Genomic DNA, 24,162 nt, shown 5'->3' with positions numbered 1-24,162 from the left:
GTATACATAATAAACAAATAAATAAATCTTTAAAAAAAAAACACCAATGCAAATAAAAATAAATAAATTACTTTAAAAATTTACTCTCTGTGTAACTGAAAGTTTTCCTGTGTCCCATGTGGTCCACAGCTGCTCAGACCCAAGTAAACACACAGAGACTTATATTAATTAAAACTGCTCGGCCATTAGCTCAGGCTTACTACTGACTAGCTTTTACACTTAAACTTAGCCCATTTCTGTTAATCTATATGTCACCACATGTTCCGTGGCTTTATCTGTGTGCCATTATATGCTGTGCCCTGGACAGTAGGCTTGTGTCTCCTGACTCAGCCTCCCTCTTCCTAAAATTCTTGTCTGCTTATCACACATATACTGCCTGCCTGGCTACTAGCCAATCAGCGTTTTATTAAACCAGTGTACAAAAGCATTATTCCACAACACATTTGTAGCAGATCTCCTGATTATCCCCCTTACATATGAAGAAAAAGAGAAAGGGTTGAATAATTTTCCCAACTCAATGGTAGGTAATGTATCAGTGTTGTTTCCCAAATCTTATTTCTAATCCCTGTGAAGTTATCTTGAGCTGGGGATATATCTATGTAGTAGACATGTGCTTACAATGTATGAGGCCCTGAGTTCAGTTCCCACCATGATGTGTGGGTAGGTGGGAGTGGTGGTGGTAGCTTATTAGCCTTCTACCCTGACATCTTAAACACTATTAAAATTGCCTTATTTGTGTCCAAAAAAAGTGATAACATTTTGAAATCACAGCTCATTGGGTAGCTGATCATCTAGCATTTAATTTCTGAGATTTAAAAAAATATATATATAGCTGTGTATGCCTGCCAGCAGTCTAAAGGAGAAAAGAAACAATGGCTTTCATTTGAAAATGATTTTTGTAGCATGGTGTTTTTCTTCATGAGCATTGAAATTAAATCTTTTAATACAGTGAGTAATAGACTTGAATTAGAAAAGTTATGAAGGAACTTTGGCTCAAATATTTCAATGTCAAAACTAGTCCTGAGTATAAGCTGACATGCTCTAGCTTTCCATGTGTTTTGATTGCATTGAATTAGAAGAATGCTATCATGTTCTGCTTTCTGGTCATATTTACTTACCCAAAACCATTTGGATGAGGCTTTTAGTAGAAGAGGGGGACTGAAAGCATTCCTTCTACAAAGTCTACACCGGGATGCAAGATCACAAAAGAATGGTAACACCAGAATAAGTGTACCCCATAGCCTGAGACAGTCACTAAAGAAACTTAGTGTTTTTCTCTTTCCTTAGGTAAGCATGTACATTAGTGACATTGAAACCAATAAAAGTACAAATTGTTTAAAAGACAAAACTCAGAGGCAGGTGGATCTCTGTGCATTTGAGGCTAACCTGGGCTACAGAGTGAGTTCCAGAAAAGGTGCAAAGCTACACAGAGAAACCCTGTCTCGGAAAACAAAACAAAACAAAAAACCCCACAAAACTCTTGCAAGCTCTGGGCATGCCTGGATAAATTTCATTCAGTAACTATTTTATAAGCATATGATATTAGCAAGGATGCACTTGCTGCCGGAAATACCCTTCAATAAATCAAATGTGGGCCCCATTGCCTTCATGGCATATAGTCTGTGCAGAACACCCATCCATGCCATGGTAACTGTAGCCTAAGGTAGAAGACACTATTTTGGGGGGGGGGGGTTGTTCCAAGAGAAGAGCAGTTTCTGCAGCAGGGACCCAAAGGGCTGTGTAAGAGAGGTGGCAAGTCCATTGGTTCTGATGGACTCTCACTAATAAGCAACTTAAAAACAAGATTCAGGTAAGTTTGTTTTCACATGGTAGCAGTAACATACTCCAAAATAAATACCTAGTTACATGTTTCACAAGTTCCAGACATTCTGTCCTGTTTCTCAAATAGTATGTCAATATGAAGATGAAAGTAGCTGCCATGTTCTCCTTGCTTTATTTCCATCTTACTCAGCAAATGAACTTTAGACAGTGACAGTGCTATGATTTCTCTGAACAGGCACACTCACTGGACAGGGCATAGAACCAAAGCTGAGCTCAGTGAAGTCAGTGTGTCCCAGCCCAGGCATGCAAGGAAATGAATGACAGAGGAGACCTTGGAGAATGGGGGCTTTCTTACTGTGTCTTTTGGTTAGCATCTAATAATTAATAAATGTTGAAGATTTGTTAATTATTGAATGTGTTTGAGTGAATTTAAATAATAGTTGGAGAAATGCTTTTTTAATGCCGAGTGCAATGTGGAGGGTACAACCTTCCAGCAGTTTGAGTCCTTGTGTTTCTAACACATGACAGTAGCTGTTAGGTTCTGAGAATGAGATGCAGTTGTCGGCCTGGAGTTGTTGTCCACATAGTTAACTGACAGATCCTTCTGATCTGAAAACAACTGGAGGCCACAGTGTATGGTGAGTGTAATGACAGATGCGCTGCACTGACATGGATGTAGAGAGAAAGCATCTGGAAGCGGGGCTCAGAACACTTCAGAAAGAGGAAGTTCGCAGTCCTGCACTGAGTGAGCTATAAGGGAGGAAGAACCTGCTCTCCAAGATGGGCACAGTTAGGAAACAGGGAGAGGAGTTTGGGGAGTAAATGGAATGCTCCTGCCTCTAATGTTAACACTAATGTGTAGCCTTGGTGATTAACTAGCAAAGCATCTGTAGAAACCAGACAAGTATGGATGCGTACTTCCATGAGGGCCCTTCTAGGCACCAGGAGCTCTTCTCTCTAGATGGGGGTCTCTTCCCTGGCATATTCTCAGAAGCACCAGTGATTATCCGCCCTGCAAACACCACCTTGTTGTGTAGGACAATGACATGAGGAAAGGATTGTGGATGACACATGCGAATACCAGTCCCTCTGATGGTCAGAGGTGTCCACCACCAAGCTAGGCTTTCCATAAAGCACGGAATACACCATAGACAGAAAGCAAGACAGGTCTGTGGTACCAAGCCATGACCCAGCAAAAGTTCATGGCAGTTGGCTCAGCTGAGAGTGTCAGTAGATTTCAGACCCAAACTTGTGAGCTTTGAAGTCTGAGATAAAAATGGGTACTTTGTTCTAATGTGCTGCACCCTAGGTAAACAGAATCAAATATTAAAGAAGAAAAAACCTTTCTGTTAATCAAGAAACAACTTAGTTGTTATTTTAAATGACCTTTATGCTTTCCTTATTATTATATTGATACAATTGTGTGCATATGCGGTCGTTTATTGCATCACATACTTGTGTGGTGTGTTTAGGGACAGCTCACCGAGGGTACCTCCAGGTAGACTACATGGCAGCATGTGTTATCTTTCCTTAACTGTGAGAACCCAGATAAATTATATTTACCTTTCCTGTCTATGCCCTGGGCTTCTTAACTGCAAAGCTGGCATGATAGTATGGTAGAAGCAATAGCTGTCACTGTGTATGCAATGTGTGTCACATACCTTACATAGGAATATCTAAAACCTCCCCCAAAACCTTTAAAGTCCATACTAGTTGACCTGTGGTAACTGAAATGACTCCTGGCCTCCCCAGCTGTAAGCTTGACAGTCTTCGGCACAAATTCACCCTCTGCCCAAAAAACCTGCGTTTGTCAGTACCATTTTTTTCATGTATCATTTGATGTATGCCCTCTTACAGGCTTGTAGCAAAACCATCCAGTAATACTGAGAAGAAAATGCCCGTGAAATGCCAGCACACACACACAGTCAATAGTGTGACCCTCCACCGTTCTCGGAACCTTTCCCCCAGGGCACTTGTGGGATTCCTCATTCGTGTGAGTTACTTTCGAGACTAGTAAAGAGAAGTAGCTCAGGTGAGGTGCTCAGGCTCAAGCAGTCACTGTTGGGTTGTGATATGTGTGGGTACTTGGAGGGCACTTGGTTTAAAGTTACATTTTAAATTTTATTGTTCATCATATTGTACTATAAAAGGTACCCTATAGATATGAGATATCTTAAATATTACATAGATGTTGTCTTGTTTCTTGAAACAGTCTCACCGTAGCCCAGGCTGGGCTGGAATTCACCATGTAGCTGGCCTTTAACTCATGACAGTGCTCCTGCCTCAGCCTCTTGAGTGCTAAATTACCAGTGTGAGCCATGATGCATAGTTAACTGTGCTGCAGATGCAGATGGCTGGTTTCAGTCTCCTGCTCCTGTTAGTAAGGGATACATACCCCCACTCCCCAATAGACCAGAACCAGCAAGGAACTGCCCTAGGAGGGCACATGCATAGATATTTCACACTGGCTCCTGTGGGTGCTCACCTGGCCATGGTGAGCGCAGTAAGCCAGATCTCATAGCAGCCACCAGGTACAGAGCAGGGAAAGCAGATTGGGAAGAAAGAGGAACGGGATTAGGACTCTGCACCTGGGACAGCAGAGCCTCTAATAGGACTGATGTGTCAGTAGCAGCTGAGAGGGGCTGCTTGCTGGCAGGGAGAGGCTTTGAGCAAGAGAATGCAAAATTAGTAGACACAGGCTGCGTGTTACCAATGGGGAAAGCTGCTGCAGGAATCCTATAAGGCGACCCTATCACAAATGATGTTTTGTTCTAGAATGTGAACGAACACCGTGGGGGTCCAGGGGCCTGTTTCTGAAGGAACTAAGATGTAGAAAGACTCACAATCAGATGATAAAGCCAAGGACGGCATGAGCCCCATCACTACCTGCAGTTACCTACTTCCGGGCATAGACCCAACACCTAACCTATTCAAGGAGAGTTGGCATGAGATTGCAGCAGACTGTAAACCAAGTGACAGAGAGAGAGAGAGAGAGAGAGAGAGAGAGAGAGAGAGAGAGAGAGAGGAGAGAGAAGGCAACAAAACCAAGAGCCGCTCTGTGGTGGACTACCACTCCCGAAGAGTCTTGCTCCACTTGTCCTGGGAGATTTGACACAAGAAGGGGCTGGAGAAGAGCTCAGTTCATGAAGGGCTTGTGTACCAGCATGAGGACAGAATTGGGGTTCCTCAGCATCCACAGTTAAACCAAGTCTATAATCCCAGCTCTTGGGGTAGAGGCAGGAGACCCCTAAGGCAAGCTGCCTGCTAGACTCCCTGAATTGGCAGCTCAGGGTTCACTGAGGGACCCTGACTTAGTGGAGAGCAATTGAGGGGGACACAAACCTCTGGCCTACACAAGCACGGGCATACACACACACACACACACACACACACACACACACACACACACACACACGGGGGCGGGGGGAGCACAAAGGTTTTAAATGAAAACACTGCAAAACAAGGACTTGAGTCCTCATCCTATGAAAACAGATTGCTTGAAAGTTCCTCATACTTGTGTGCACTGGGGTCCAGAAGGAGCAAAGCTCCAGCCCACCCCTGTCTATTCAGTTTAATCTGAGGAGACACATTGACGCCGGGTAAGGGGGAGGGGTGGCTGTTGGAGTCCAGAGAGGGCGGGTCAAACAGGGCTGCATTTCCCCGTGCTGTCCATCCCTCTGCCACCCAGGCTCTCCTCCAGTGACACCACAGACCCGCCTCACTTCTGTGCAGCTGATGCCCTGTCCAGGCGGATATTGTCCCAGCTGACAGTGAGCGTTCTTGCCAAATGCCAGGGCCATGGTCACATCTGCTTGTCTCTCTCTGCAGCTTGTCCCAGGCTGCTTGGGAACACATTGTATCCAGGGGGCAGCTTTCGCAAGGCCTGATGCTCTGAAAAGACTCTAAATGTGTGCTGTAAAGAGACAAGCTCCCGTTGTCTTGGCTTTACTGTTATTGTGTTTGACGTGGCCTGCCTCGGTGCTGTCAGCCCCTGTCAAAGCCACGCTGTCCGGCAAGGTGCTTCTCCGTGGGCTTTGTCGTCGCTTTGTGTGATTACTTTTTCTTTCCTCCAGATGATAAGATGTCCTGTCTCCTACAGTCACCAGTCTGAAAGGCTGGCTTGCAGGAAACAATGGGGTAATTCAGGTGCAGTCTGTTTAAGAGGCTTCTGGGTTCTGGCTTTCTTATGTTTAATAAAATACCTCATGGGAAGCCTCTTTCCAGTCATCTTCAACAGAGAAATCCATCCAAGCAGATGGATTTCTTTGTCCTTTCCACTTAGAATGACAGACAGGAGAGTCAAGACTGCAGCCTAGTCTCATCCTGGGACCCCACCCAGGTACTGACCCAGGGTGCTGAGCAAAGCCTTGAGCCACCCTTCATCCCCCCCTCTCTTCTCTTCACAGGTGACTTCTTAGCTAACACAGATGCACTAATCTAGTCACTGGCAGTTTTTCTACAGGGCCTTACAAAAGGATCTTAACAATTATGAACACCTTAGATGTGCTCATGGGATATTGCATTGTTCTTAAGACACCTGCTCCCCCCCCCCAAGAACGAGCTCTCAGTGCCATGCTTTGCAAAGACAGATGGCCAAGTAGACTGAAGACACGGGCTGCCTTTGAAACATTCATTCATTTTAAATTAAAATCGCAACTGCTGTGTTAACAGACCTAGCTGCTCGTAGCTGCCCTACTCCCCATGTCTGAAATGAGGTGGGAGAGGGGCCAGCCTGTGCTCTTGCTGTTCAGTAGCTCAGATCCCCCCACATGCAAGCCCTCATTTTCTGTTGAACTTTCTGGAGTCCACGGGCTTTTTCCTTCTGCTTCACATCTCAGGTCACCGAGTCCATTGCCTCTGATTGTAGTCTCCATGCATGGTTATTTCCCCTGTTATGTACCTGTACTGGGTGGGCTGGAGAATTGGATGAAGATGGTACTGTTTGCTCGGTAAACATTCCCAAATGTTTTAGAAGAGGGTGGTCTTCTTGGAGTCTGTCTCCCACAGTTTTGTAAGTGAGCCTTGCTAATACATTTTGAATATTGTGAGAAATGAAGTTGTAAAGACAAAATGGATTTAAGGGTACTTCCCAAGCATTTAAATACTTGCGTTATGAACACCTACTGCAAGAACAGTGTTGGGTAGAAGTCAGGGTAGACAGGTACAATGTTTGCTGTACATGGCTGAGGAACTGAGTTAATATTCTGAAGACCCACATTAGAAGTCAGGCATGATGTCTCAGGACTGTAGCCCCTGTGCCTGGAGAGAAAGGCAGATTCTCAGTACTCAGTAGCCCCTGGTGTAGCTGAAACAGTAAACACCAGGCTCCCTGAGAGGCCCTGTCTCAAAGGATAAAGTGGAGAGTGATGATAACACCAAACGTTGACTTCTCCCTCCTCACACATGTACAGGCAGGCGCACGCGCACACACACACACCCTAACAGAAAAGAAAACCATTTCCACCATTTTTGTTGTTTTTATAATGGTCTCTTGGTTTATATTTTTGGGTACTCCTGTACCATAGCTGAGGTGTCTAGTGTAGTAAGAAGGTAACCCTGATCCTAGGCTTTGGGAGAGAACCACGTAGACTAAAGTATGTGAAAGTGGCTTGAGGAAAGAGTTCAGTGGGTAAAACGATGTAATGTGTGAGCACAAGGAAGACCCTGAGTTTCATCCCCAGACATGGCAGCAGTGCATAGAGGTTTGTGCCTGTGATCCCAGTGCTACGAAGGCTGAGATAGGTAGGTCCCCGGGGCTCTGACCAGCAGCCAGTCTAGCTCAATCAGTGAGCTCCAGGCCAGCAACAAAAGAGAAGATGGGCACTCTTCTGAGGACCTGCACCTGAGGTGGACTTCTGGCCAATACACATGTGCACTAGCATGTATGTGACACATGAACACACAAGCAGAAAAAGTAAACTCAGACTATCATGAGAATATAAAATGGAAGTGTTGGAACTTCATTAACTGGGATTAAAGCTGTGATTTCAGAGAAAAAGCTAGAGAAGCACAGTTGCATGTGGGATAGAGGAAGATCTCTAGTTTGCAAGGGAACTTGAAATGGGCTCTCCCACAGTCGGCCACTTGGCCTTCAGGAACACTACTTCACCTTTCTGTAGACAGGAACTGTTTCTTATGGCTTCTGCTCTGTACACTTGAGAGTTGTAGCATTGTCCTGCTAGAATTAAAATTCAAAAAGTAGGAGACGGCTCAGAGTTTAAGAACACTGGCTGTTCTTCCAGAGGTCCTGAGTTCAATTCCCAGCAACCACATGGTGGCTCACACCATCTGTAAAGAGATCTGGTGCCCTCTTCTGACATACAGGCAGAACACTGTATAAATAATAAATAAATAAATCTTTAAAAAAAAAAAAAAAAAGAATTCAAAGAGAATAGACTCCAAAAGTGTAGGTTTTCCATTAAAGAAAATCCTACAAGGGTGTGTATGTGTGTGTGTGTTTCATTCAAGTGCTTAGGATGGTCACACAGACTCGATGATTTAATCTCTACTAGTGTTAATAGACTGTCCCTGCCACTGTCCTCACCACTCTTAATTATCTGCACTAAGAACTGAATGCCCCTTTTTTCTTCATGTCTTCATGTCTTCTTCTCTGGCCTCTGTGTTTTCACCACTTAAAAGCATATGCTAAGTTCATAGTGTGTACTAGTAAATGCTGAATTACTTTTGTACAAAAAGAATAGGTCTCTATGGTTTTCTTAAAATGCTTAAACTTTTTATGTAGTTTAAAAAAATAAATGTGACAAAAAATAATAAATGTGACTATAATCATTTATTTTTCTTAAGATCATGAGGCAAGATTTCTCTCTTCAATCTAAGAAATAATTTATAGTTTAGTATGACAATAACCATTTGAAAGCAAAGTAAAATTAACTGACTTAACTAATTTTTTAAAATTGAGATTTATTCTATAACAAAGAAACACTATGGACTCAGTACAAAAGGAAAACTAGTAGATGACTATTTCTTACTAAGCTATGTAGTGGATTTCATGTTCTTTGTCTATTTCTGCCCACAGTATTATTTACCTCACTCATCATGGCTGTACCTATGCTTGAAACAATCCGTTCAAATGTATTCAGCAATGTTTTTTCATTATATTTAAACCTACATATATGTATATATATTATAAATATGTACCACTTTGTTACTTATATCACTTTTTTCTTTTCATTTCTGAAATACTGGCTGTTTTCAATTTAGATTGTTTAAAACCTCATGCCACCACCAGATACCTGTATGTAAGGGTCAAAGAGCATGCACTTTAGTAAATACGTTTCATTTATTTCTGCTCTGTGGTTTTCAGCCCCTATCCCAACCTCACGTCAAGGGTTATGGGCCTGGGAATGGGCGCAGAACCCGTCTGTGGCTTACCAAGGCCAAAGACTACTAAATCCTCTCTTTCTTTGCATTAGCCTTTTGGTTTCTAATTGAGCCATTATTTTTCTAAAACATTTTTTAATCTAGAAGACTAAAATTAAGCAGAATTGAATAAATATAACTGATTCCAAAAATAACAAGGCTCACCCTAAGTTCTTGTATGTCATGTCTTTGCACATTTGTACCTAGGATCATGTTAGACTACTGGGAGCAGCAGACAGGCATTCATGCATTCAAATTGTTCTCTCCTGACTAGTAAATAATTAAACAATTCTAATTGTATGAATTATAAGAACAACATCACCATTTCCTTCCATCTATTTAAAATGTTTTAAAAGAATTCACTGCTGCATAATATCCGAAAAGAAATTGATCATACTTTTCCTGTAATAAATGTCGTCCTGACAGTAAAGCATTAGCAACCAATTGATAACCTAGCAACAATATTGTGATCTCTTTAGATAATTAATCTTCGCTATTTTCCTGTCAGAAGCAACAGTGCTTGATTTTATGTTGAGCTAGAAAGATTGCCAGTTTTGAAAATTAAAAAGCATTCCTTTTATATTATTCATCCCAGTAACAATTTATGATGGTGCATTTAGCTGCTGAACGCTTGTCAACAAACGTAATTATGTTTCGATATAAACAAGATTGGTGGTTTTACTATGCAGCTCCATCTTTGGTGAGAATGTTTTGATTTAGGTTCAGATTATACAAGCTGTGTGTTCATGTGTCATTTTCCCCCTCCTTTGTTAATAGTTTTTATTTCTTCTGATAATTACTTGTAGGCAAACAAGCATGCATTTAGGATCCTTGTGCACAGGAGACATCAAAAGGAGAAGAAAAGCTGCCCCTTTGCCTGGACCCACTACAGCAGGTAAAACAAAGCGGAAGGAGCGGAACACAGATTCTGACCACATAAATCAACACGAATAAAACATAGGCGATCGGTAATCACTCTTGCTGCAAGAGAGGCATGGTTGCAAGAAATTGGAATGCAGGTCATTTGCCTTTACATTAGGATGTATAGTCTGTTTGTTGTGTGGACCTTTTAAGTAGCTTACTCATGAGACATGTGCTGTGCACACACCCACCCAAATGGGTAAGACACAGCAAAGATAAAAACCTCCAAAGCTGTGTCTTTGGCTGGCCTGAAGAAATTTCAGACTTGTAAGGGAAGCAGGGAATAAGCAGATGAAATGATGAATGGCTCACTACCTAAGACCATGTGATTACTAGACCTGAGTGGTAGTCATAGGGTCGTCACTGTGTAACTGCTAAAGCCTGCTTTTTTCATGGCAGTGCTCTTAGCATTCTGGGTGTGTACATATTTTGAGGATATATGAAGACCGCCTTTTGCTCTTGTTCCTCCATTTTACTTCCTAACCATCTCTTCCTTTCTGAAATAACCTGCCTGCCCTTCCAGACAGAAGCCGAGGCTTGAATATGGTGCATGGTGTTGGTACAGTTCAGTAGTGTACATACGGCCTCAGCAGCCATGCTCTAATTAGAACTCTCCTGCATACTATGTAAGTGAACTTACAGAATATTATGAAAATGTTTGTCTTTTTTCTTTTACATTAAGAGATGATGCCTAGGGTATCCCACGCAAAGGTCAGAGACAAGGCTAGATAGGCCACACATATCACAACTGCCATCTAGTTATCAAAAGTATCATGTCTCAGAAGAAGAAAGGACTATGGGGTGGGGGATGGAGTAATAGGAGAGCAGATCCCATCAAAATACATCATATGCAAAACTAAAGATATTGTAGCAAACCTATTATTTTATACAATTAAGCATACACTAATATAAAATGAATGAAAAAGACCCATCTATTGCATATAGTGACTTGAAATTTATAGAAGATGCATTAGCTATTTCTGCAAAGAAATGTAGAATATTCATGAAATACTTGTAATATATAATATCTCTCCATAAGGAAATGCAGCCACATTTTAGGTCAAATAGATGTGATAAGATCTTCCAGTCTCTCCTAAGGCTGGGACAGGATTCCTCAACGTCCCCATACCCAGTGAGCTCTGAGCTCAGTGGCCGAAGCCACAGAAGAACAAGTCCTAGAAGTGTTGTTAATGGTCCCATGTAGCCACAGTAACAAAGCAGAAGACTGGGCCAGGCCCTGATATGAAGCACCTATGTGAAGTGGGGAACACCAGGTGCTTGAAGTAGGGGTCACATAGTTTTTTGTGTAGCAGATTTTGACTTCAGAGCTCAGGGCATTAGAGGAAACTGTTTACGGAGAATTTAGATGTAAACCTTAACTTCAGCCTAAAACAGTCCTTTGTTCATAAGCCTGTGCTAAGCTTGTGCCAGCATATTCCAGATACTGTATTGCAAGTCTGTGGAGACCTTTTAAGATCTGAGATTTTCATTTTACTACTAGACTTTAGCTTATGGAATAAAATTCAGGCATTTAATGTGGTGGGTTTTGTCATTGTTATTGTTTGGGTTTTGTTTGTTTTTGGTTGCTAACACGGTATGCTGCTCATTTGAGTGTGTTTCAAACCTGTGTGCAGTGGTTCCTTTCAGAGAGGGAGAAGTGCAGGTATTTGGGACAAGTTTCAAGAGAAGGTCTTGTAACACTAACGTCCCAGACCTGAGGGAAGGTGCCTATCTGGATGCAGTCAGAGAAGCCATTGCATAAATACACTCGGATGGTGAGGTTAGACATTGGACATCGCCCTGTCCATGAAAATGGCTGTTTTCAAATCTGGAATAAAGTTAGTCAAAGGATACAGAGTCCATTGCATCTATACATTTCCAGACTGTACTGGCCTGTAGGATTCCTCTTGAAAAAGTGTTCTTGAGGCTGGAGAAATGGCTCAGTGGGTGAGAACGCGCTGTGCAGATACGAGGACCTGAGTTCAGATACCCAGCAGCCACCCAAAAAGTTAGAGCCGTCCAAGAGTGCCATAACTCCAGTGCTGCTGGGGACAGAGCCCAGAGACTGGTCACAAGGGCTTGGCTAGCACCAGCCTCACTCCAGGTTCATGCAACGGCCTCATGGCACTAAGGGAGGGAGGGACAGTGGGACACGAATGCCTCCTCCGGCCTGTTTGCATATGCACACATACACACATGTATGTTCTTACTGTGTTCACAGGTCCTTGCAGACCTTCCAAAGACACACTTCCCTGACGTAAACCCTCATGTTACTTTCTTGTCGTCAGCATTGAATCTAAATGAGGAAAATTCAAAAGAAAACTCCTCCTCATATGAAATAGGAAGAATCAAGAGATGAACAGGTGGATATTGCTTGTGATTCTGACTTCTCCATAATTTATTACGAAAACAAATAGCAGACATAGAAAGAACTTAGCAAAAACTTACTGTAAATATATAATTGGAAACTTTTAATTTGCCATCCCGCATTGGATCTGTATAAGCTGATGACTCTCAGCATGAACCCTTGTCTAATGTATTCTTGATAAATGGTAATGTCTGTAAGACACTCTGAACCCCATCTGAAATTGAACCCCAGATCTGACTGGGGTGCTGCTATAAAGTGGAGAAAATCCCCCAGTCCTCTGTGCTGAGCAGAATTCAGTCTCTTTAGAAGGCTGCGCCAGCCAGCCACGTGGTATTGGTTGCACATTTATTAATTGTGGCAGGAACACCGAATTTATTTCAGTATTTTAGCTTATTTACTGCTCTTTCACCTTTGTATTCAGTATTGACAATGTAAAATGAATATTGATATGCTTAGATATTGACTTTTTTAATGGATGGCTTGTTCTCTGCCTCCTTCAAAGTCACATAGCAAAGCCAGTGTGTCTCCAGCAAAGGATGTAGATTTACTATTGTAAAATTAAGGAGTACTGAAGCAAGAGCTTGCCAGCAGAGTGCATTTTATAGTCTGAAAAATGTCATCTGTAAAGGGGAAGAAAAGCAGAGAGTGACAGAGGAAGAACATTGTCACAGTTCTTATAGGCAGTCAGCAGTGTTGGCTTGGTCGTACTTATGGTAGAAGTCCTAGATTATGAAGGAGTTGATGGCAAACATTAGATACTTTGGTTGAGATATGGTGCCAACTCTGCTCAGGTGTCTTACCACACTAAGTTTTGTGCTCTTTGCAGTTACTGTTGCCTGTCCTGTTTTGTTTGGTAAACCTTTATTACAAAGAACACTTCTCCAAACACAATAAAAGACCATTATGTCATTTAGGGTTTCATCACTTAAGAAGAAACTGCCTTTACATTCTGTTTTCACTCAAACTTAAATAATTTTCATTGTTTAAAACGTAAGTGCAAGACTGAATAGCACACTCAATGGGAGAGTGTGTGCAAACATTACCACAGCCCTGTGTTCCATCCCCAGTACCTCAGAATAAAATAAAATAAAAAGCAAATAAGTGAAATATATATCGTTAAGCACCCAGTTAGATTGATTTTATTTACATGAAATATATGTGTAATAGTGCAGGGCAAATAATTGAAGCATTTGATAAACTGTAGTAACACCATATTCTCACTTCTTGTCCCTAAAGTAGATACCGGGACATAATGACAACTCACAGTTTTGATAAAACAGCTGATAATAGCCCTGACCCTCTGCTGGCTAGCAAAGGGACTGGGAAGAAGAAGGAAGAACTAATAAACGCCTTCTGAATACATGGTAGGGACAGGACAGGCACATGCTTGCTGTTATATGGGAGGCAGCCTGTCACCTCCCCTTCCACTGGATGTTGATCCAACATCAATACAACGCTTTAGGAGCCAAATTACTCAACAAGCTGCCAATTAGGCTTGCAGTCAGCTGGATAGATTAGTGGCTAAGAGAGGCCGATGCAAGATTTTCATCTCCTGAGCCAGTTGTACAAGTGAATTGCCCTCCACCACACTCCGCTCTGTGAAAGGTCTGAGGGGAGAGGACATACTGTACTTCAGGGGACCCAGGGGACCCAGCAGACAGGCTAGGACCTGGAGTAGGGAAAAGAAGTGAATCAGGCTACGTTGGCCGTGGCCCTAAGCCGAGAGCATTGTAGGAAAGGACCTAAAAGATGTCGCAGTGCTGGGAGCCAGAGAAAAGGAAATCATGGCTGTGGGATGGGCTGTGCTAAGTCCAAGTGTTCGAGTCCCAGGTTCTCCTCTCACAGAACTAGAGTGAGAGAACAACAGAGTCTTGTCTTCCAGAATCAGTCCGTGAAAACTGAAGTGGCCCTTCCTTTTTGTCTTTTCCCACTGGCCCTAGGTGGGGACACAGCACATTTAGAAGTCAGTGTCCTTTATTTTTTTCTTCCATATACGAGATAGTGATTTATTTGATTCTGTTTTTATGAAGTAAAAAAATTAAACAGGATTTTAAACACTGAGAAAGACCAAGTTCTTTGCCATTCTATAAACACATAGTTTTAGAAGTAGAGCGACCACTGCAGGCCTCCATGCTTCTGTACCAGCATTTTAAAGTCACAGTCGCATGTTGTTTTCACGGTTTCACCATCATGTAGCAATTTCCAAAGATGCTTTATATTGGCCTCACATTTCCCCCCCTTTTTTTTTCAATTAAAGCCGAATTTCTGCAATCTTTTGCCCCAAGAATCTGTGCAGTCACCAAGGGCAGTGTCAGACCTCTGACCTGAGTTCAGCGTATACACAGAATTCAATGACCGTGTTGCGCTCCCTGAAAAGCTGGAGCTGAGCAAGTGTGCTAGCACAGTGTCCACCTGACTCCTGCTTGGCAGCCCCACAGGCTCAGGCTGGCCACCCCAGCTGCTGGTTTGAAATACAAATCTTAATTATTATTTTTTTTTTTTTGCTATATGTACAAGACTTTAACCAAATATTTTTCTTTAATTTTTTGTCACTCAAGGGTCCATTTTTCATTTTATCCATCCTTTTTTTCTCACAGTCTCATAAATGATAGCCTTTGTACTGATTCAAGCAGGAAATGGGGTTGGCTAAAGAATTAGTTCAAGCTGCAGGTCATTACAGGTATTTCCTGTCACATGTTAAGGTGTGTGTTTCTTACGGTCATGGGCGTTGAACCCAGCTCATGTTTAGCAAGCACTCTACCACTGAGGTGTCTCCAGCCTTTCAGCCTGTTTCAATTAGCTGGTAATTCATATAATCATGGATTATTATAGTGGCCTAGGCCCTATTGAATGCAATGAATTTATATTATTACACTGTTACACTGGTCCCAAAGCACAGAAGACGGAGCATATAGAAATGTTAGATAAATAGCTTAGTGCTCAGTTGATGATTGCTCTGCAGTAAAGAAAAGAGGGTCAGTTTGTTAAAGCGCATCTGCAGCACTTTGCCTGGTTCTTGATCAACCCACTTCCAGTTCCTCTAAATACCAGATAAAGAAGGACACGTGAAAATGTTTATGCACAGTTGAAAGTACAGTAACAAATTTCATCCATGCAACCCGTCCACACCAGAACTAGGAGAGTCTAGAGCCCTTGGGTATTTGTTATTGTCAGTGTGGATGCTTGGGGAGCCTCCTCTGCCTTGTATTCCTTTGAGGACAGGGTCCTAGCTTTTCCTGTGGTGGCTGAAGTGTGTAAGCCTGAGAATTGCTGTCGTTGTCCTCAGTCAGGGAGGAAGCACATCGGTGTTGATGGAAAGCTGGTGTGTGAGTGGAAGGTAAGATGTGCTGTCCGACTCAGGAGCCATGGAGAGTGGTAAGCTGTCCATTGCCACCTGTTTAGGAGAGCACATCCTTATTTGAGAGCAGAGACACTCTTTAGCTGGGCTAGCACAGGCATCCCAAGAGTCTGTGAAGAGAGAGAGGTTCCCTCTGGTCTCAGGGAGGACCATCAATGAACAGGTCTTTAGTGTTTTTTTTCTGTATTGTTCCCATGTTACCAGCTTCTACAACCACTAAAACATGAACCTATAAGAAGAAGATGGAGTATAGAGTTAAGGGTCGTGGTAGACTGAATGATAAAGAAGGTTATAAGACTAAACTCTGGGCTTGAGATAAGCATGGGGGCCTGAGCACAGATCACCAGCACCCATGTTAAAGCTGAGTGCTGCAGCATGGGCCGTTAACCCCAGTGCTGGAGACAGACAGGACTGTAAGGGGCTCGCTAGCTGGGGTCTGCACAATCACCAGGCTCCAGGCTCAGTGAAAGACACTGTCTCAGAAAGTCAAGTGGAGAATAATAGAGGAAGACCATGGATGTCAGCCTCTGGCCGCTGAGGCATGCACATCCCTCCCTATACATGCATAAGTCACACACGCCTAACTAAATTCTTAGGAATTCAGGGTGCGACCAGTTATGTTTTGGTTTGGTTTGATTCCCTTCAGGGTCCAGGGCACATGTACATATTGAGGGATAAGTTGCGTTTTTATCACAGCCCATGGGGTTGTGAAAGCCTTCCCAGCTCTGGTGTGCTTCCAAGTTTGCAGAACCTTCGCTTACATGAGCCTATCTGACCCTGTGGTTCTGTGTGAGGTAAGCAGCGGCCACTGTAGGATGCCTGTGTGGTGGATGAGGACACAAAGGCCCTAGGACTCGAGTTTCTCAGCCCTGGGTAGATCTTCACCTGTGGGCTGTCATGTTCTCATTTCAGGAATTGTGGGTGAAAATGCCCAGCCGATCCTAGAGAGCAACATCGGGAACCGCATGCTTCAGAGTATGGGCTGGACACCCGGGTCGGGCCTCGGGCGAGATGGCAGAGGGATCTCTGAGCCAGTTCAAGCCGTGCAGAGGCCGAAAGGGTTAGGACTTGGATTCCCTCTACCAAAAAGCACTCCTACCAGCTCTGCCCCCACGTCGGCAAAGCCTTCCTGAGCAGAAAAGCAAGGAAAAGAACATGCAGTTTCTGTTCCCGTGCCCATTGTTCTGAAGTGATCGCAGAGCTCTCTGTTTTGAAGCTGGCTCTGCATTGCCTCCAGCCAGCTTCCAGGCTGCTTAGAGTCCTGCCACAGTGATAGAAATGGGATTCCATCACAATTCATGGTGCTGAAGTACAAATCTCCATCCTTTGTTTCCTCATCATTTCCAGCAGTTTGAAGATATGAAGAACAGTTGGTCTTTTATTTATTTTGATCCTAGATGTCAATTCTTTCTGCTGCCTTGCTCGATCCATGCATGTGTGTGATACCCAGACAAACTAGGCTGGAAAGGATGGAGTTTCTCGTGATGCCTACACTAGGTAGTTCTGTCTGCCTCTCTTCCACCCCCTCCCCATCTAGGGAGTACTAAGCACATATGGGAAAGGCTTGCTAAGCTCACATTTCTTGACTTTGGCTCTCATAAGGATTTGTAGCAATGATGCCCATTAATTCTAGTGTAGCATGAATTCACAGTGGGCAAGCAGTAAGTAATCAGAATTTCCCTTGGACATTTGATAACGTTCATTGTCATCATCACCAGAGTGCCCTCGACATTACTCCAGTGCATTTTATAAATTTTACCTCATTTAGAACATAAAATAATTACTAAAAGAAAAATGTATTTTTTAAATTCATGCTGCCTGAACTGTAAACCCTGCCCTCCAGATGTCTACCTCTTCCCAAAGGTTGGTATTTTCTAAGGGTCAGCTCCAAGATGAAGAAAGGTGATTTAAGGTTTTAGTCACTGAAGTAAATTATTAGACTCTTGAGTCAGTTTATTTGAAGATTTAAGTAGCTTTCCCAAGATGTCTGGCAATGGCCTAATCTGCTTCCTAAGGAATAGGAGAAACTTAGGGGACCTGTCATCCTCAGATTAAAACACTTACTTTACAATTAAGCAGCACAAGTATGTTTCTTCCATTCCATTACTGCGGTATTTCTGAGTCATTCACTTCATAATGTCAGAAATTTTAAATTGTTCTTTGTTCAGAAAATACTGATTGGTTAGAATCATCATTAAAAACCCTGATAATTATTATTACTTACAGTGGTAACAGTTAGTTCAGTAAAGGTTGAGATAACCCACATAAGTCTATCCTTGAACAAAAGCCAATGGACTTCAGTTTTGTGAATTGAAAAAAAAATTTTTTTTAAATATTTTTTTAAGGCAGTAGAAAAGGTTTCAAGAGGTAACAGACCTTTCCTCCGTGATCCCCTAATGAAAATGCAGCCTCTGTAGTTTGGTAAACGTCTGCATTTCTTCTGGGAACTGTCTTCCCTGAGAGCACTGTGGTGGGAAGTGGGCTGGCTAGGACAAGACAGGTAGACACCTGCGTGAGCTCTCCTGGAACACTTGTGCTGCTACTTGTACAAGTTCGTCACTAGAAATTTGCCATTTCTTAACAGTTGTCTTCCTAAATGCTTATTGTATGCATGTAGGAAGGAAGATGGAAGAGATTATAATAGTATACTATACCCAAGGGTCTATTCCAAAGTTGTTTGCTTTTCTTTGTTTGGATTTCATTTCTTGAAGGTCTTGTAAAGCCCTGGGGTTTTTAAAGGCTCAGTTTGAAGCCATTGCATGCTTGGTTCCAAGCCTCAGAGGAAGTGGTTCCTGTTCTCACTTCCCCTTGTTCTGGAGGATGCACAGGGCAGCCCACGTGCTGAGCCAGTAGTGCCTCCCTAGGTCACTGGTCTTTCTATCCTCGACCTCCAGACGTGCGGACCTTGTGCGCGGCTTCTGCGGGAAGCTGCTCGTTGAGCACCTGTGACACCAAAGTTCTACTTTTCACACTAGAAACTTCTTGACTCACAGGTAACTGAGGACAGTTTATATTCTACTAGTGATTATCTGTTTAGAGGAAATGATCAGCACTCCATTAGAGAAGACTGCCCCACACCACCCCTTCAGCATTCAAGTTCTTATAAAGATAAGCAAGATGTGACACTATTTTACCTAACCATAGCTGAGAAGTAAACACAATTGAAATAGGAAACTTTAATGTAAATCAGATGTCTGCTCAGGACATGAATCTGCTGGTTTATGCTTAATAGAGATTAATAAATTTTTGTCAGTTCAAATTGGCTCATGGAGCCAACATCATCAAAAGAGTTTGTGATTTTAAATGTATCATTTGTAGCTTCTTGAAATAGTGTTGAGATTTCCTCGGCTTCCCCATGAAGCCACTCTGCTGTTCTGCAAGTTAACCAGTTAGGGTCTCTTCCCTTTCCATCTACTCAGTACAGTAGCCAAAGAATCCAAGTGTGGCCGCATGAGCAGTGTGACTCCACATTGTGTCCATTTGATGTCATTCAGATGTGGACTGCGGTCATTTCCTGCCTTTTCCTTTCCTAAGTAAAACGTATAATGCTGTAAACCTCTCAGATCCACTTCCTTTAGTTTCGAAATGATGTAGTGACTTTAAAAGTGGCCAGCCATGCTAACACCTACTTATATTCACAGAAATTGGGAGATTAAGGTATGAGGAGGGTTGCCATGAGTCCAAGACCAACCTAATCTATAGAATGAGTGTTTCAGGACAGATGGGGCTACATGGTGAGACTCTGTGTCTCAAAAATATATATCAATGTGAATCCATTGCTAAGTGCAGCTTGCCCATCAGTTGGGCTCCATGTTTGAACGCAGTGGTTAGGAACTCCTGGCTATAGTGATTAAGCAGATAGAAGTGAAGATGGCAGGGTTAAATATGCATGTGTACACGTGTACACACAGGTGCGTCCGTGGCCCATGTTCGTATGCAGTGTACAGACGTGATTGACAAATTCTGCCCTTCATTCATGTCTAACATTTCAAATTGGTATTCAGTGCATTTCATTTTGAGCAGATGTTTCATAAGAGAGAAATTGTTGAAATACTTTTAAAACCATTTTAATTTGTATTTTGTCTTTCAGAAAGAGAAATGATCTACATTGGTACTGTAAAATGAAGTTGTTAGCAAGGAATACTTTGACTTTTTTTGTAGAAAACTTATTAGTTCAAGAAAGAACTAAAATAATAAAGCACAGTGTTAACATTATTTCTAATGCCATTGTCTGTATATTTTCTTCTTAGCCTCTTTTATTTCTTCGAATGTCTTTCTGTTTGTTGTTTTACAGTGGTCAGAATTGAAACTAAGGCCGTCTGTACACCAGACAAGTGCTCTCCCACTAGGATACAACTCTAGCCCTTCTCTCCTAATTTCAAAGTCATGGAAATACCACTGAAATCTTTTGGAGGTATTGTGTTCAGTGGTAGAGTGCTTACAGAGCCTGTATGGAGCTCTGGGTTGGACCCACTAGAGTGACATAGAGTTCACATTTAATAGTACAGTTCATTTCTTTTAAGCTCTGGGAATTTTCAGTGTCTCAAAAAAATGTTAAAGAAAAAATTGGCATTGTATCTGACTTGCAAATGTATTCAGAACTGATAGTTACCTGCTCTTCCACACTTCTGTGGTTTTGTTTCCTCTGGAACTGGAATGAACTGACATTCAGTTTTCTCTCCAGCTAGGATCTTTTGGCCAGGGCAGCATGGCTCACTTTCTCTCATGACCTCCTGAGACACTTGAAATATTTTGTAATATCCATCAAACTGCAAAGGCACTTCACTTTCTTGTAGGAACAGGATCTTTTCCTCCACAAAAGTGAGTAGAGTTGTTACAGCAAGTGGTTTTTGTTTTAGTTCAACAGCTACTAAACACTCACTATGTAACAGGTTTACAGTAATAAAAAGCCAGCCAACAAGTGGACCATGAAGGCCCCTTCTGCTGAGTCCATACAGAATAAGGACTCATTACACACTTGACACCGTAAGGAGCCTTGGATTTTTGTCTGGTGAGTCACTGCCATACCTGCCAGGATTATGATCTACTATTACCACCCCGCGTCTTATCTGTACATCAGCTTTGTCACTTAGCTTTGAATCATCACATGGTTTAAATCACCCTCAGATTCTCAGCCCTTGGTGCTGCATCACCAGAATCCCAGCTGTTTACTCCTTCAGTCTTGAGGACAGGTTAGGCAACAGCAGAAGGGAGTCTTGGTGTTTCTGTAGTCACTAGCTCCCCCATCTTGGTGTGACGTTTCCCAATAAATCACACACTTTAGCAGTGCACATAGTACTTGACTCTTCAGCCTGAAGGTTATTAAAACATGAACCCAAATAGAAACAGCCCAGTTATCTTCAGTCTGGTTGCACATTTTGCTATGAAGGTTCTAATGGCCAGATGTGGCACAAGCGTATAGTCCTAGCCCTTGGGAAGCCAAGGTGGTCAGGAGAATCAGGAGTTTAAGGCCAGTCTCAGCTGCAGAGTAAGTTTGAAGCCAGCTGGGCTACAGGAAATTCTGTCTGAATAAACAAACAAAAGAAATCTAAGAAATGTTAATTTCTCCTTTAAGTTCCATTCTTTAGTAAATATAAAACTGACTGAAGATACACTTTTCAGAAAAACAGTTCTGAAATCTCTAATCAAAGTGAACTTGTTCATATGCCAGAAGAGCACAGTGGGCTGGACAAATGAACCTGGAAGAAAGGGGAAAGAGGATAGAGCAGGTTCTGCTGGGATTCTGATGCTCTGCATTGGTGGATGTAGTTCTTTACAGAACCAGTGTAGGTGGTCTGTGCTCGGTGGAAGAGGTATGCTGTTCCCAAAAGAGCTTTTGGGCGTGTGTGAGTGAGCACTTGGGAGCACATGTTAAACGTGAGAAATCTCAAATGCAAAGCCACAGCATTCCTAACAATACACTTCTATAGTGTGTGTGTAGCTCTTAATCACACTGGTTTGTAGCCCATGAGCCTGGAGTCTTGACTCACATCTTCCTATGCCTGTTCTTCCATCCCGTTATATCTAATGCCTTTCCTATTCTGAAAACACATTCTGGCCTATTCCTCATGATATAATACCACAGGACAATCCCCAGACTGAGAGGCAAATTGCCAAGCACACTGCAAGTCCGTGCATTCTGACTTGGGCCATTGTGTTTCTCCATAAGACCCCTAACAACTCAGCTAGAAACAAGCGGCACATTTTCCCTCCCCGACTCAGTGAGTAATTGTCTGCGCCGCAGTGACAGATGTGCAATATAGCAGCTTCTTCAGGAAAAAATTAACAGTTTGTCCAGCATGTCAGCTCGCTCTTTTTAGTGCTTGGGAGGTCTTGGCCCCATTACGGATGATTTAGAAATTGAGGCAAGCGAAGACCAGCGGCCTGTTCTGAAAGCCTTCGTTAGTTGGCCTCATCTGCATTCCAAGACTTGCTCACATCCAGAAATTGGTGGAGCCCCTCTGGCCACAAGATGAGTATGGGCTGACAATGCCTTGATTTGTTGAGAGAGAATAAATGGATTTTCCAGAAGATGAGGAAATATCACCATTACTGGCCAATTTACAGCATTTTATCTGTTCTTCAAACATGTCACTTTTGTTATTGTTGCATGGTAATTACATAGTGAAACGGAAGGAAAACAAATTCTGGTTACGTATTCAGATGGGTTGCAAAATCATATAATCCTGATAAATGCCCATTTATGATACACATGGATGAAAGGTTCATTTTAATTTTGAATGGCTAGCTCAGCCATGAAAAGGATATAGGATTAAATTCCAGAGAATCTGACTACATCAAACAAATAGTCTTTCTCTCCATTTGTTCCTCTATTCAGGGAGGTGCCATAAGGCATTTTCACAGACAGGACGGTCTTGACAACACAGGCGTGCACTGAGAATTACATTATCAGAAGAAGGAGAATTCTTGGAGCATCATCTTGCTCCGGGAACCAGGCCCTCCTAAGGGCTTCTTGGGAAGCCAGAAGACTTGAGTGAAGAGCCATCTTTAAAAGTAACACATTGTTTTTTATCACCTCCGCAGTTGCCTTGTCTACTTAGAGACTAGAAAGTGCATGCTGTTCCTTATGTTCCTCCTTCTAAGGTGGCTTCTAGTTCTCCCCATCCAGTCAGTGTAAAGGACTGTGAGATTGGGTGTGCTGATAAGAAAAAAGAAAGCAGATGGGAACAAAGGGGAGCAGCATCCCAGGGCCACTTCTACAGCATCAGCTCTTAGGATGGACAGACACATCCAAAGGAGCCTTCATACCCACTTGAGTTGAGCTCATGTAGATATCTCCTGGCTCCCAGCAAGGGCGTGGTAAAGAAAGGAAGGTGATTTGCCAGCACTTAACTTCCTTAGCTGAGGAGGGGCACATATCCTGCTCTGTTGGCCACTTAGGCACACTGAATCATGGAATCTCCCCACAGCAGGAAAGCACATGAGTGTACAGGAACTGTTTCTACCATGTGTCCCTAGTTACATGTCCAGACTTGAATATCATAGTAGTAGTACAGTCAGCATTTCATTGACTCTCAGATACCATCAGTGTTGAGATGTACCTTACTTTTACAGAGAGGAAGGAAGAGAAAGAATCGGGAATGTTTCTCTCTTCTTCCCATGGCAACATGCTTCCCAGCTGTAAGGTGATGAAAATGTTTCTAAGTTTTGAACAGTGAAACTATTTTTAGAAATGAGGACTATCAGAAAGTGCATGGTGAGATGGGACTGGAGATGCTCCTTAAAGAATGACAGACAGGTTTACTTGGGGCTGCTACTGTATGTGCTGGCTGATGCATAAATGCTGCAGTACAAATACTCTCCACTGGCCACAGTGTCTGTCCCTGACACTGCAATGGGGTCTGGTCTTGGTGTTGTCAAACACGCTGCTGAATTCAGGGATAACAGTAACTACTTTATCAGTTGTAAGGACTGAGTGAAGCTACACGTCTGGCACATAGTAGGTTCTTTCTGTGCTGCTAAAGAGGTGGTGAGCTCTTCCTGTTTGTACACTCCTGTCTAGAGGGTTGGAGAAGAGGTTAGACAGAGGGGTTAACTCACTTTCGACTTTCCAGCCAAGTCACATGAAATAATTCTAATTCCATAGCAATAAGTTTTCTAATTCCATAGCAATAGGAGTACATGCCTTTAGTAATAATCTTTTTTTTTTTTTCTGGGGTGTGAGGGGGCTTTTCAAGATAGGGTTTCTCTGTAGCTTTGCGCCTTTCCTGGAACTCACTTTATACACCAGGCTGGCCTCTAACTCACAGAGATCGTCCTGGCTCTGCCTCCTGAGTGCTGAGATAGGTTTTTAAAAATATATTCAGAGCTGGAGAGGTAGATCAGTGTTTAA

General features: G+C 42.7%; 1 protein-coding gene across 10 annotated transcripts in view; it reads left to right on the top strand.

Moving 5' to 3' along the window:
* Gpatch2 (G-patch domain containing 2) overlaps positions 1-24,162 on the top strand; it is a 202,222-nt gene that overhangs the window by 124,428 nt on the left and 53,632 nt on the right. For 5 of the 10 annotated variants that reach the window (XM_036202034.1, XM_036202035.1, XM_036202038.1 and 2 more), the window contains 2 exons: positions 9,969-10,057; positions 16,722-20,024. The exons of 1 other annotated variant lie outside the window; for it this stretch is intronic. In XM_036202034.1, coding sequence (XP_036057927.1) covers positions 9,969-10,057; positions 16,722-16,942 — 310 coding nt within the window. In that variant the 3' untranslated portion in view covers positions 16,943-20,024. 4 more of the 10 variants (XR_004946170.1, XR_004946169.1, XM_036202039.1 and 1 more) reach the window with 4 other exon arrangements.

This window comes from Onychomys torridus, chromosome 11 (genome assembly GCF_903995425.1).
Source record: "Onychomys torridus chromosome 11, mOncTor1.1, whole genome shotgun sequence".
In the NCBI taxonomy this organism is placed as follows: domain Eukaryota; kingdom Metazoa; phylum Chordata; class Mammalia; order Rodentia; family Cricetidae; genus Onychomys; species Onychomys torridus.
This window is presented reverse-complemented; position numbering and strand designations above follow the sequence as displayed.